Source organism: Lactuca saligna, chromosome 9 (assembly GCF_052625555.1).
Source record: "Lactuca saligna cultivar CGN05327 chromosome 9, ASM5262555v1, whole genome shotgun sequence".
Classification (NCBI taxonomy): Eukaryota; Viridiplantae; Streptophyta; class Magnoliopsida; order Asterales; family Asteraceae; genus Lactuca; species Lactuca saligna.
In genome coordinates this window covers 152,180,924-152,193,852 of record NC_136425.1, presented here as the reverse complement: position 1 = coordinate 152,193,852, position 12,929 = coordinate 152,180,924, and the positions used below count along the sequence as shown (strand labels likewise).

Sequence of the window (12,929 nt, the reverse complement as noted above, 5' to 3'; positions counted from 1 at the left end):
AAAACTATACCTATTATAGTTTCCTAAAAGTGTGTTTCATTTGTATAATAAACCCTTAGTGAAAAATGTTCACTTGTTATGAAAAGTGTAGTTTTTGTAGTGCCAAAACCGACACACAGAATTGTAGTATAAGCAAAGTATATGATTTATATAAATACATAAATCGTTTCTTATTTCATAAGATAAAATGTTGTCGTGGTATCATTTGCATATGAAAGTTTTCTTATAATAGTTTTAAATCACATATGATTCCTTTGATAAAACGCGTATAGTGAAAGTATATATAACACACGATAATAATCGAGTGTTTTACTTGTATCCCCCCCCCCTTAAAAGCATGTAAAAGTACTCATAAAACATTTAAAAGTGTGAATTATAGGGGTATGAACTCACTTGTAAGATCGGAGGTTGCGGGATGAAAACCGGACAAAATTTCGGCTTGAGAAAGTGGATTCCTCGGGATTCTCGGGAATCTCGGGAGCACAAACGACCTTCGGGACTCGAGTAAAGTGATTGGGGCTTCGGGGTAGCACGGGCACGGAAAACGAGGCAAGAACGTAAGAGAAATGAGAGAAATGGTGTGATGTTCCCGGAACCCTCGCATCCCTTTTATATGGGGCTGAGAGGCCTCGGTACGCGGGGCGTACTCGTGCGTCATGCGTGACCGAGTCCTCAACTGCTTCGGCTTCGGATGGGACGGGACGGGTAGGCTCGCATAGGGGCGACGTGGATGAACCGAGGCCAAGGCCTCGAGTACGCGGGGCGTACGCCTGTACGCGGCGCGTAACTCGGATGGACCCGGTGACTCACCCTTCTGATAATACCGATTTTTGAATTAAATTTATATATTAATTATTTAGCAAACTTCAAAAATACATATCTTCTTCATACGAACTCTGTTTTTGACGTTCTTTATATCCACGCGAAGGTGATACCATACTCTACAACTTTCGTTTAGATCCCGTCAGCAAATTCCGAAATTATTTTTATTATTTATTTTTAAATGGTCATGGTAAGAAAATTTCTTTTAGAAATTCATAACTTCTTTATCTGACGTCGGTTTTTGCCAGACTTTTTACCGCTGAAATACCATTGTTGAGACCTTCAATTCTCGTTTAGGTCATTCCGGCCAAAAGTCGCTCGATCTCTGATTCGAGTTTTTAGCCGTCTGCCGTTAAGCCGAACTTGAAAAATTCCTAACCTTCTTATACGAACTCGGATTTGGACGTTCTTTTTACGTACGGCCACGGTTTAATGACATCTAACCTAATAGGTAATTTAATTAGTGATTTTTGGATATTTTATTTTCGAAGTAAATTTTATTACAACTAACGTCGTTACAATACTTGACTTTTTAGGTCGTTTACATGCAGTTGAAATATCGGGTTGTCACATGAACTCCTCTGAGTCCTTAGAGTTATAACGTCTGAATTTATCAAGCATTAGCCCTCCTATTTAGCTAAAACCCCTCCCATAGCTTGGTTTTGGCATTAAGAGCTTACATGCACATAAATTTTGCAACTTTACGTGGAAACCATGCCTTAGGAGGCTAAATCTGCAATCTGGAGCTTTGGGGTAACTTAACAATGTCTGAACATGAAAAGGACTGAAGGAAATCATCAAGTCCCTTAGCCAACTCGACGAGTTGGGTAGGGTTTACCCATTTTCGAGATTCTGAGTGATTTCGGTGAAGGATGAGAGTTTTCGGTCTACATGAGTTTTCAGTCTTCTAGACATTAAGGAACTTGACGAGTCACACAGGTAACTCGGCGAGTTAACGAGTTACTCAGGTAACTCGACGAGTTGAGCTCAACATGGACTGTTGACCATGATCGTTGACCTTGACTTTGACCAGGGTTGACTTTGAGGATATTTACGATATCTCGGGATTGTGAAAAGTTATTTACATGATGATTATAGGCAGTTGAGTTGGAGCAGAGTGTGGGATTTATCTGATCTTAGCTTGTCAGTTCAACATTCACGAGAGGTGAGTCTCCTCACCATACCAATGGGTCAAAGGCACCAATGTCGGCCTATTTTATGATATGTGGTATACTAGCTGAAGTTATATGGTAAGGCATGATAGTTGATTATGTGCTAGGAAGTATGCTAGATGTATATGTGGTATGCTTGTATGGAAGACCATGGGAGAGCCCATGTCAACCGGATGTAAGACCATGTGGAGAGCCCATGACTTTCCTACTAAAGACCATGGGAGAGCCCATGACAACCGGATGTAAGACCATGTGGAGAGCTCATGGCTTTCCTATTAAAGACCATGGGAGAGCCCATGACACTTAGGTGTAATACCATGTGGGGAGCCCATGACATCCTGGAGTAAGACCCTGGGGACGATCCCACGAAATCCCTATATGTTGTATGCATGGCTTATGTGGATTGTGTAGCTTTTATAGCTAATATGATTATGTACTTATGTGGATTGTGTGGGGTATACTCTAGGGAACTCACTAAGCATTAGCTTACAGTTTGTGGATTTGTTTCAGGTACCTCTGAGCCTAAGGACAAGGGCAAGGGCAATGCTTGATGACGTGACATGCACTCTCTCTCAGGCATTTTTATGGGACACTCTGATGATTGGAATTATATTGTTATCGTTATGAATTTGAAAACAATTTTAATTGAGATTTTATGGTTTATGGAAAATGTTTTTGACTATTTAAAAATGAAAAAATTTCTTTTGAAAATTGGGTTGTTACAAATAACCAAGCCAACGCGACCATTCTATACACCTCTCCTGTAAGTAGATCAATCGGTACTATAACTAGAATTACTGATGAATCTTATTTATATATCCATAACAAAGATTGTGAATATAAATCTAAGTTACACTTAAAGCGTAGCTTAACTTACATGGATCCTAGCGAAAACTAGAAAAGTCGTGGACATAACTCTGACCCGAAAGTTAATTGGGGTTCTTAGAAAGTTTTTGGAGTGAAATAGGGGTGAGAAACAAATGAAATCGGAGCACTTTATTTATAGTAGGGAGGCATGCTGCACACTATAGAGTAGCGTCACACCTCTTGTCGGCTCTGGTGATGTGGCTCCTCTCGTATGCTGACATATGGGAACAACTTGGTGGGTTGCGTCAGGTTATCTTTGCGCACCGCGCACCTTGTCTGCGCGCGAGAAAATTTTACACTCTTCAAAAATCTGTATCTTTTTCATCTGAGATCCGTTTGTGATGTTCTTTATATTCACGCATAGCTATCGACGAGATCAACAAGTTTCATTTAGACTCGATTGACTAATTCTCAATTTATTTTTAAAGTTATATTTTTATAGGCTTAAACTATAAAAATCTGTATAAAAATCATAACTCTTTCATACGATATTTGTTCTCGATCGTCTTTATATCAACTGATAGGTATCGACAAGATCTTCAACTCTCGTTAAGATTGTTTTTCCTAATAATCAACCGATATTAATTTTTCGGTTTCTATGTCGCACACTGCTATACTGAAACTTTTAAAAATCATAATTTACTCCTACAAAGTCAAATTTCGACGTTCTTTCTATGCATGTTCTCGCTTTTATGATTATTTTGGCTTTCATCAAGATTATTTATCCTAAATAGTCATTTATTAAAAATGTCTATTTACGTAACTGGTTGTTTATACTATAAGATGAAAATGAGGTGTTACAAAAGATAATTACCAAATATTATAATAATTATCTATGAAACTCAAATCATTATGGAATATTCTATATTTCATTGTTTCTGATTAATTAATTAAACTATTAATTATTTAACAAACAAGTCCTTCATATAAATATATTTTAAGTTCTATCTTATTTTTTGTGTGTAATACAAAAAGACACTATTATTTATAGTAATATCACTGAACTTGTTATGACTATAAACACTAATTTCCATTAGCACATCCTTCATCACGATGACACATCTTGTCTATAGGTGGCACACCCTTTTCCTAAATGACACATCCAACATTCTAAGATGTTCCATTCCTTCCGAAGGTGCTCTATACCCCTTTTACTATGATCATTTTCTTTGTTACATGCTTTATCGAACTCCAAGTTCTCCATTGACTTCCAAATGCTACAAATATTGGGCAAGACATCATACCCCAAGAACAATGTCTGTGTTCAGGACAAACAACATTCCATAACACCATTCTGGAACAATTCTGCACATTTCAAGGATGTTCTTCGCATTTCGAATTTGTTCTTCGTATTCGTGAGTTGTTATGAACTGATTTTTTTTTTCTTTAAAATTTTGTAGCTGTTCTAGTGCACATATATACCTACATATAATCATACAAAAGCCTTAAAACAACTAAAATTCAAAGGAAAACGGTTTATAGCTATGTAATCACATCAATTCATACAAAAAAAACGAGAATATCTTATTTTTAATATATATTCACAAAAAAACATCTAATCATAAAAAGAATCGATATATACCCACAACAAGTGAATCTCTTCACTGCTAGAAGAAGATATTTTTTGAATTTGATGTAGTCATGAATAGTGAGTTCGAGATAAAATCTGAAAAAGTGATTTCAAAAATGAGATCCGACAATTATATATGGGGGGACCAAATTTCCAGGTCAAATCATTTTAACCGGTTACTCATTTTGAAATTTGAGTCTGAAAAATGGTCATTTTTCAAAATAAAAATCTAATCTTTTACAAAAAAAAAAAAAAAAAAAAAAAAATTACGTAATTTCTTTAAAAATTTACTATGGGCGGGGTTTAACTTTTACCAACGTAGATAATTATGATAAGGCCATAGTTGTCATATGTATATATGTGTATATTGTATTATTCAGAACGAAGTTAAATAAGTTGTATATAAATACATTTTTTTAACAATCGGAATTTCATTCAACATGAAATGAAAGTTTGATACAGACGTAGTAGATAAATGGATAACAAAGGGCGTTGCTAGTATTTTTTAGATGACGAAACTAATTCACATAAAAGATTCACAACATTTGTACAAAGAAACCAAGTATATCAAGAACGAAATATATATAAATTAATTCTTTTGAATACATTAAACATTTACAAACTTGTTTATCACCAATGCATTATTATATTTCTATTACACAGATTTTGAAAATTATATTTAATTGATCAATATTAAAAAATTAAAGTAGTTGTCAGCTCGATATAACTCTATTTTTGATTCATAAAATATAATCAATTTGATCGACATCCATTTTAACATGTATCTAACTAACTTATTTATTTTTCATTTTTTATTTTAATGTATATCAAAAGAAATAAGCGGTTAAAATTTAACGTATTATATTTTATTATTCATAAAGTTTTTATATAATATTTGTTATCATTTACGTATATTTTATGTTATTGATATCTTATATTAATGTCCTGTGATTGTTTTATATTTTGTTTTATTTACCCAACCCGTATGATATTATTGTATGATTTCTAATTGAATTTTAAAATGAAAATATATTGCTGTAATAACTTGTTATAAAAAAAAAAAAAAACCATAAAACTTAAATTTAGACAAAATTTGAATGTAAAATAATTTTAAACAAAATTTGGGGTTTCGTTGTATTTCGATAGAAAAAAAATTATATATTGAAAAAAGAATTGTTCTTAAACTAACATAGAAAAATTCTTGCAAAAATCAACCACATACGACTCCTTTACTCTATCTTTCTTTTGAAATTCGCCATTTTTGTTCCTCGAGCATTGTGGAGTATTTGTTTTGGCGAGTCTAAAACCGGATCTTGTATTTGCTTCAACTCACAGATTCCTTTACCTTCTTCCTTCAGATTCTTCAATAAAGTTAACTGGTATTGAGAACATCATCACATCAGGTAAATCATCAACTAAACTCCCGTTAATCATTCACATTACCATGCGCATGATTTTGTAGTTGTTTTCCTGTTTCGATTTACCTTCTGCACGTGTTTTATGTATAATTGGGGTCTCATTCAGTTTGATTTTGTTTTTCTTCACTGTTCTTCTTTGATTTTGACGAGTTTGATTTGTCTAGTGACTAATGACGTTAGAGTCCTTTGTTGGCTTTCGAACAGTAAAAGAAGATCTATATGATAGGAAATAATGAACCACGAGTTCGTATTTTGGTCTTTTCATCATGTTTCGTGTTGAGAAAAGTAAGAATCGCATTAATTTCTTCAACGATTGCTCTTTTTAGCACTCTTTAATGGAAGATTTACTTTCCTAATTATAAACTTCTTCACGAATCATTCAGCATTTGAACAGTTCAATTTTCCTTCATCCGAAACATGATTTACATGTTTTTCATTTCTATTTTGTCGCGTCAATGAAATTGAAGCATTCGTCCATTCACAAATCTGTTTCTCCCTTCTTCCTTCTTCCTCCTTGATCCGCTTTAAATTTACTTTTTCTACCACTTCCACAGGTGTGTTGATGGTTGCGTGGATACGAAACATAAAACCTCCAGAAAAGAGATGAGAGAGAGGTCATCTGGTTTGATCATCGGGATCTCAATCGGAGTGGTAATCGGAGCGCTTTTAGCCATAATCGGACTACTTTGCTTCAGATATCACCGGAAACGACCTCAAATAGGCAACAGCAGTTCCAGGAGAGCAGCAAAAATCCCCATCCGTACAAATGGTGCCGATACTTGTACGATCTTATCAGACTCATCAATGGGGACAGAATCATCAAGAACATCTGTCCAAACCGGCATCCCAGTATGGTTTAGTGGAGTAAAGAAGGGTCATGTAGTTGCTGCTTCAGGAATTCTTGAATATTCCTACAAGTAAGTTAAATCTAGCATCTATTCTCTCATTTCTCCTTCTCTCTCTCTCTCTCTCTCTCTCTCTCTCTCTCTCTCTCTCTCTCTCTCTCTCTCTCCTTTTCATCATCTTTTTCTTTTCTTGATCAATCAGAGATCTTCAAAAAGCAACCTACAATTTCACTTCATTGATAGGCCAAGGGGCATTTGGCCCTGTTTATAAAGCTCAAATGACTGCTGGTGAAGCAGTTGCTGTTAAAGTTCTTGCAACCGATTCAAAACAAGGCGAGAAAGAGTTCCACACAGAGGTATCAACTATCATATAATCAAACATCAACACCATTGAAGCATACATCAATTACATCTTAAATCTTACTCCTGTAATATTCTTTATAGGTTATGTTATTGGGAAGATTACATCACAGAAACCTTGTGAATTTGGTAGGATATTGTGCTGAAAAGGGGCAACATATGCTCATATATGTCTACATGAGCAAAGGAAGTCTAGCTTCACATTTATACAGTAATTCATCATCCAACTTTTTTTATATAATTAGATACAATGTACTTCACACAAATCCATATATGACTTGTTTTTTACTTTTATTTTCAGGTGAAAACCATGAATTATTAAGCTGGGATTTGAGGGTTCAAATAGCTTTGGATGTAGCTAGGGGATTGGAATATCTCCATGATGGAGTAAGCTCATATTTTAATTTTTAATTTCTTTTTCTTTAAACTTATATTATATCAATTATTGATTTTTATTTTTTAAACTCCAGGCTACTCCTCCAGTCATACACAGGGACATAAAGTCTTCTAACATCTTGTTGGATCAGTCGATGGGAGCTAGGGTTAGTTTTTTTTTTTTAATTTTAATTTTAATTAAAACTTTTATTTATTTAAAAAGATATGAATTATGTTGTTCGTGTGAAATAGGTTGCTGATTTTGGACTTTCAAGGGAGGATATGATTAATAGAAATGCTTCAAATATACAAGGGACTTTTGGGTATCTTGATCCTGAATATATATCAACAAGAACTTTTACTAAAAAAAGTGATGTTTATAGCTTTGGGGTTTTACTTTTTGAGCTTATTGCTGGAAGAAACCCTCAACAGGGTCTCATGGAGTATGTTGAACTTGTAAGCTGTTATTACCAATGATGACGTGGCAATACATTAAGAAATATTTAAATACATAGAAATATAGTTTCATATGATATGATATGGAATTGATTTATGAATTTAATTTAAATAATAATAATAATAATATATAGAAACTGTTGTGTAGGCGGCGATGAATACGGAGGGGAAAGTGGGATGGGAAGAGATAGTGGATTCTCGTCTGGAAGGAAACTTCGATGAACAGGAGGTAAACGACGTCGCAGCGCTTGCGTACAGATGCATCAATCGTTCACCGAAAAAAAGACCTTCAATGAGGGACATCGTGCAGATATTATCGCGTATTCTTACCACAAGGCATAACAAAACCCATCATAGACGTGATTCTTCTCTCGCCGGAGATGAGATTGCTCTCAATGTCGATGAGTTAGGTCGCCGGAGTCCGATGAACAGCCAACATCGCCGGTTGGAGTCTGTAGATAGCACAGCCGACTCCCTTGAGCAAGTGTAAAATGACAAAATCATCCTTTTTTTTTTTTTTTTAATTTGGTTTTGTATTATATTTTATAGTTTAGGTTTTGGTGTGTGTGTGTGTGGGGTGTTGAGTGGGGAAGTTTGTTTTGCGTTTTGTAAATTTTATGTTTGGTTCTTGGTAATTGGTATGGTCCAATTTTGTATAGTAATAGAAAATATTGGATATAAGAGTGAAAAACAGAAATGGAGGAAAAAAAAAAACTAGTTTTGATTTCTATTTTCGTGTTAATATATTTGATGTTTGGGAATTGACTAGAGTTATTTGGGTGTGTTTACTGTTTAGTAACGGGTTTTTGAACCTTTTAGTTTTTAAGAAAAAAAAAAAGTACATTTGGTAGGAAGAGATTTTAGTTTTTATTTTAGGGAAAATGTGGGTAAGATTATTTAAAAAATGTTCAAAAAACACCATTAAAGTTTTCTTTGTTTAAAAAAGACCATCCAACCGAAGGTTTTGTATAAAAAACACCAACTAAATATTCATTTTGTTGAAATATGACCTACTAGTGACCGGTTAAATGCTAATGTGGTCTAATTGACATGACATAAATGTGAGTGATATGGATGTAACTGGTACTCCTCTTGGCTCCTTCATTAATGGTATTAGGGCTTCATTCATGAACGAATTCCTCTTTTCGTCTCTATCGTTCTTCTTCTCGTCTCCTATGATTGCTTGGTATCGTTCTTCATAAATGTGGGTGATGTTTCTTCCTGCACATAAATCAAGAAGTTGTTTAGAAACAACAGCAACCATGATCTTGGCAGCACCAATGTTGAGCTTAATAAGGTGCATGACAAAAGGACATAATTGTACTCAGAACTCAAAACTTTTTATCAAGGACCTCATAAAACTTTTTATACTAAACCATTTAATAAAGGGACACAAATTCAATTGAAAAAAATGGCATAATTGTATTCTGAAATGTTGTTACTTTAATTTTTTCAATCAAAACTTTATATTAAGCCATTCATAATGTATCCAATCCTCTCAAAAACCACAGACCTCTAATTTCAAACATTTTGACAATGAGAAAAGTAATATACAAGCAATATAATTCTACTTTCATTTATTGCATCAGACCTCTCAAATCAATACATGGACAATCTTGAGTAATACTAGGAAGTAACAAGAGGGGCAATTTGGTCTTAATTACAGCAGAACCCGCAAACGGTGGAAATTTAGTCATAAATGCAACATAAATCGATCGCCTGTAAAATTTGATTTCACTAAATGAGGGTTGATCGAACCCTACACAACTTTGTGGGCTTTTGTGCTTCACTCCATCCGATCAAGTCAAAGATGATTGATTTGTATCTCTTAATCCACGTAAGACGTTCCTAATGCCATGTCATCTTTTATTTTCCATCTATTAATTTTTTGCAGGTAACATTTTTCATCTTACCTACAGATGTCGGTCCTACTGATATTTGAACAAAATAATACTTGGTTGGTGTTTTTTATACAAAGACTTTAGTCGGATGGTCTTTTTTAAATAAAGAAAATTTGAATGGTATTTTTTTAATGTTTTAGAAACATCCTTACCCTTATAAGTCATTCCCCCTTTATTTTAAACAACAAAAAAATCTAAATCCAAAAGCGATTTTTAGTTTTCATTTTAAACAATAAGAATTTAATAAAAAAGCTTTTTGTAAAACTTTTAGGTTTTAGTTTATAGTTAATTTATATATTTAAAAGCTAACAATAATATGTACGGAGTTTTTTTTAATCGTTTTGCATATATAAATAACAAACAGCTTGATTATATCACTCTCTATGGAACTTTTATAAAATTAAAATTTCAAACGTTTAGAATAAAATTGTTCCAACCATTGTAAAATATATCTTTATAAAATTTATGAAGCTTGATTTTTTTGTAATAAACATGGAATATGAAAAACCAGGATTTCGAAATATAAAAATATGGAAACATGACATTTGTTAGAACACGAGCTTAAAAATGTTATTCTTTGAGGCATGAGTGAGCATTTAGACAGGATCGAACCGAACCGACTCTTGGACCAAACCGGTTTTACAGAAATTGTTGGGCCTTCGATTAAACCTGTTAAAGCTTTACTAGTTCTAGGTCAATGTTCGGTTCCCGATTCTTAGACATAAAAGTGAGCATTTAGATCGGACTGATTCTTGGAACCGACCTGTTTTACAGAAATTGATAAATATTAGACTGGACATTTTGAGGCTTACCAAATCCAAATCTAAATCTGATTCGGATCCAATCCAAAGTTCAAAATGTTCACCCTGATTGTAAAAACCTAAACAAACCCATACCTATTTATACACAATATAGAGGGTTAAAAAGATTAATAAAAAGCCCAAGATCTCCTAAAACGGAAATATAGATAAAGGAATTCAAATATGACCCATTTGAGTTTGACAAATGCTTGTACAATATCATATTGGGCCTTATATGTTTTCAAAGTATTTTGGGCTCATTAAGGGGCCTGGCCCACTTATCTGATATCAAGCTCTATCCTTTTGAGTCTTCCTAGTTTCAGTCTCCATTCTCCAACCATCTATCAGGATAAAATTGCTCTGAAATCTGGTGCACCTTCGTTGAAGCAAATCACGGGTAAAAATGGTGGCCATGGCTGCTCTACAGAGCTCATTTACCGCTCTTTCTCTCTCATCCAAATCCTTTCTCGGCCAACGTCTATCGCCGTGTCCTTCCTCACCTCTGGTACACCTTTTCTTCCCCTCGATTCTACTTTCTTAGCGAATTCGTTTCAGAAATTGTTCTGTACCTTAGAACTCCGTGAATCCAGCGCCCCAGACTGTGTTTTCTGTTATAATTGTGTATATGTTATGCAATTTTTACTTTTTGGTGTCGAATTATCATCATCCTTTGTTCGCATTTGTGAGCAACTGGATGTGTTGTTTTGGTTTTTGGTTTCAGGAATGTAATAGAAAAATGTTGCGAGATTATTGTCATTATCTCGTTTTGAAGTTTGTGTAATTTGTAGAAGCACTTATATCCTTTAGAATGAAACGAAACACAACATCTAAGTGTTACATTTCCGAAATGAATTCGTTTCAGCAAAATCAATGCAATCATCATACAAACTTGAAATTTTCTGATACAAAACCACAAATTACACAATCTCCATGATTTAATAACATTTGTTATCAATTTGTAGATTGTGTCCTCTTTCATGGATCTTTAACCTCCAGTTCCCCACAACTATCTTCAATTCTCTACAAATTCTAGGGCTCAAACAGCTATAATTTTGTAAAGTCAACAAAACTTATTGATCTTGAATTTGATTAAACACATTGGTCTTACACCTACTTGTGTTAAACAAATGGGATGCTAAAAGATTAGTATAAGAAGCTTACATACAACTCATATGCAGGTGAAGTCTACAAAAGCACCATGTCCTCCTATCCAAGCAAAGGTTGGTATTAACTATCAATTAGTTTTTCTTCTTTTTTTCCAATTTTGAAATTGCATAGAAGACATTGAGATGCTTATATACATATTTTGTAATTCCAAATTTAATTTTTGCAGCTTAAGAGATGGGAGAGGATAAAATGCAAACCAAACAGTCTTCCAATAGTGCACAAAATGCATGTGAAGCTTGGGGACACTGTTAAAGTAATAGCAGGACGTGACAAGGGCAAAATAGGCGAAATTACCAAAATTACAAAGCACAATAGCACTGTAGTTGTCAAAGAAATTAATTTGAAAACCAAACATGTGAAGAGCAAAGAAGAGGGTGAATCAGGGCAGATAATCAAGGTTCAAATTTCATATCCTCTACAAAAACTTGATATTGATTATTGAATTTATTATCAATAATTTCTTTTTATGTTTTGGGCACAGATTGAAGCGCCTATTCATAGCTCAAATGTGATGTTATACTCAAAAGAACAAAATGTTGCGAGTCGTGTGGGCCATAAGATTTTGGAAGATGGTAAAAGGGTGAGGTTTTTGGTGAAAACTGGGGAAATAATTGACAGTGTGGAAAAATGGAAAAAAGATATTAAGGAAAGAGAGAAGAAAACAGAAGCGATTACTGTTGCTTCATGAAATGATCAAAAATTGTAATTGAAAGTTATGTGCGTTTTCTTGTTATTAAAACTTCATGTTTGTAGCTTGTGAATTGTGATGTAATGATGTATTTGGATTTTTGGCCTCTTTTTGAGTAGAAATTAGAGAGAGAGTTGATATTGGATTCTTTCAAATGTCAAATTGGAATATGGTTTTCTACTCTAAAGTTCTTGAAGTTGTGAATTTGTAATGGGTTTTCTGTGAATCAAGTGATTTACTCTATTTTGGAAATTTCTATGTGTTTTGTATATGTAACGTTTAATGAGAAGAGAGAGATTACATAGAAATAATTTTGTGTATCATGGTATTAGGGCGATTTAACTATTTGGTTTCCTCCTCATTTTGTCATCTATTTATTTATCGACTTCTCCATCCTTTTCTTGCTATGTGAGGCTCCTAATACCACAAAAACCTCAATGGTATCACAAACATACTCTCATACATACCTCTCTAGAATGATCTAGACC

General features: G+C 34.0%; 2 protein-coding genes across 3 annotated transcripts; both read left to right on the top strand.

Moving 5' to 3' along the window:
* Positions 1–5,631: 5,631 nt before the first annotated feature.
* Positions 5,632–8,613, top strand: CRLK1 (Protein kinase superfamily protein). 2 transcript variants are annotated; one of them, XM_078975637.1, is made up of 8 exons: positions 5,632–5,834; positions 6,404–6,766; positions 6,897–7,050; positions 7,139–7,265; positions 7,356–7,441; positions 7,525–7,596; positions 7,682–7,885; positions 8,034–8,613. In XM_078975637.1, exons 2-8 carry the CDS (start codon positions 6,453–6,455, stop codon positions 8,373–8,375), a joined length of 1,299 nt encoding a protein of 432 aa, XP_078831763.1. In that variant the 5' UTR covers positions 5,632–5,834; positions 6,404–6,452; the 3' UTR covers positions 8,376–8,613. The 2 variants fall into 2 exon arrangements, with proteins under 2 accessions (XP_078831763.1, XP_078831764.1); XM_078975638.1 differs by lacking the exon at positions 5,632–5,834 and adding an exon at positions 6,025–6,134.
* Positions 8,614–10,899: 2,286 nt separating this feature from the next.
* Positions 10,900–12,693, top strand: RPL24 (Translation protein SH3-like family protein). Its single transcript, XM_078975279.1, has 4 exons — positions 10,900–11,091; positions 11,765–11,806; positions 11,920–12,150; positions 12,235–12,693. The coding sequence occupies exons 1-4, from the start codon at positions 10,990–10,992 to the stop codon at positions 12,439–12,441; spliced, it is 582 nt and encodes a 193-aa protein (XP_078831405.1). The 5' UTR covers positions 10,900–10,989; the 3' UTR covers positions 12,442–12,693.
* Positions 12,694–12,929: the final 236 nt, after the last annotated feature.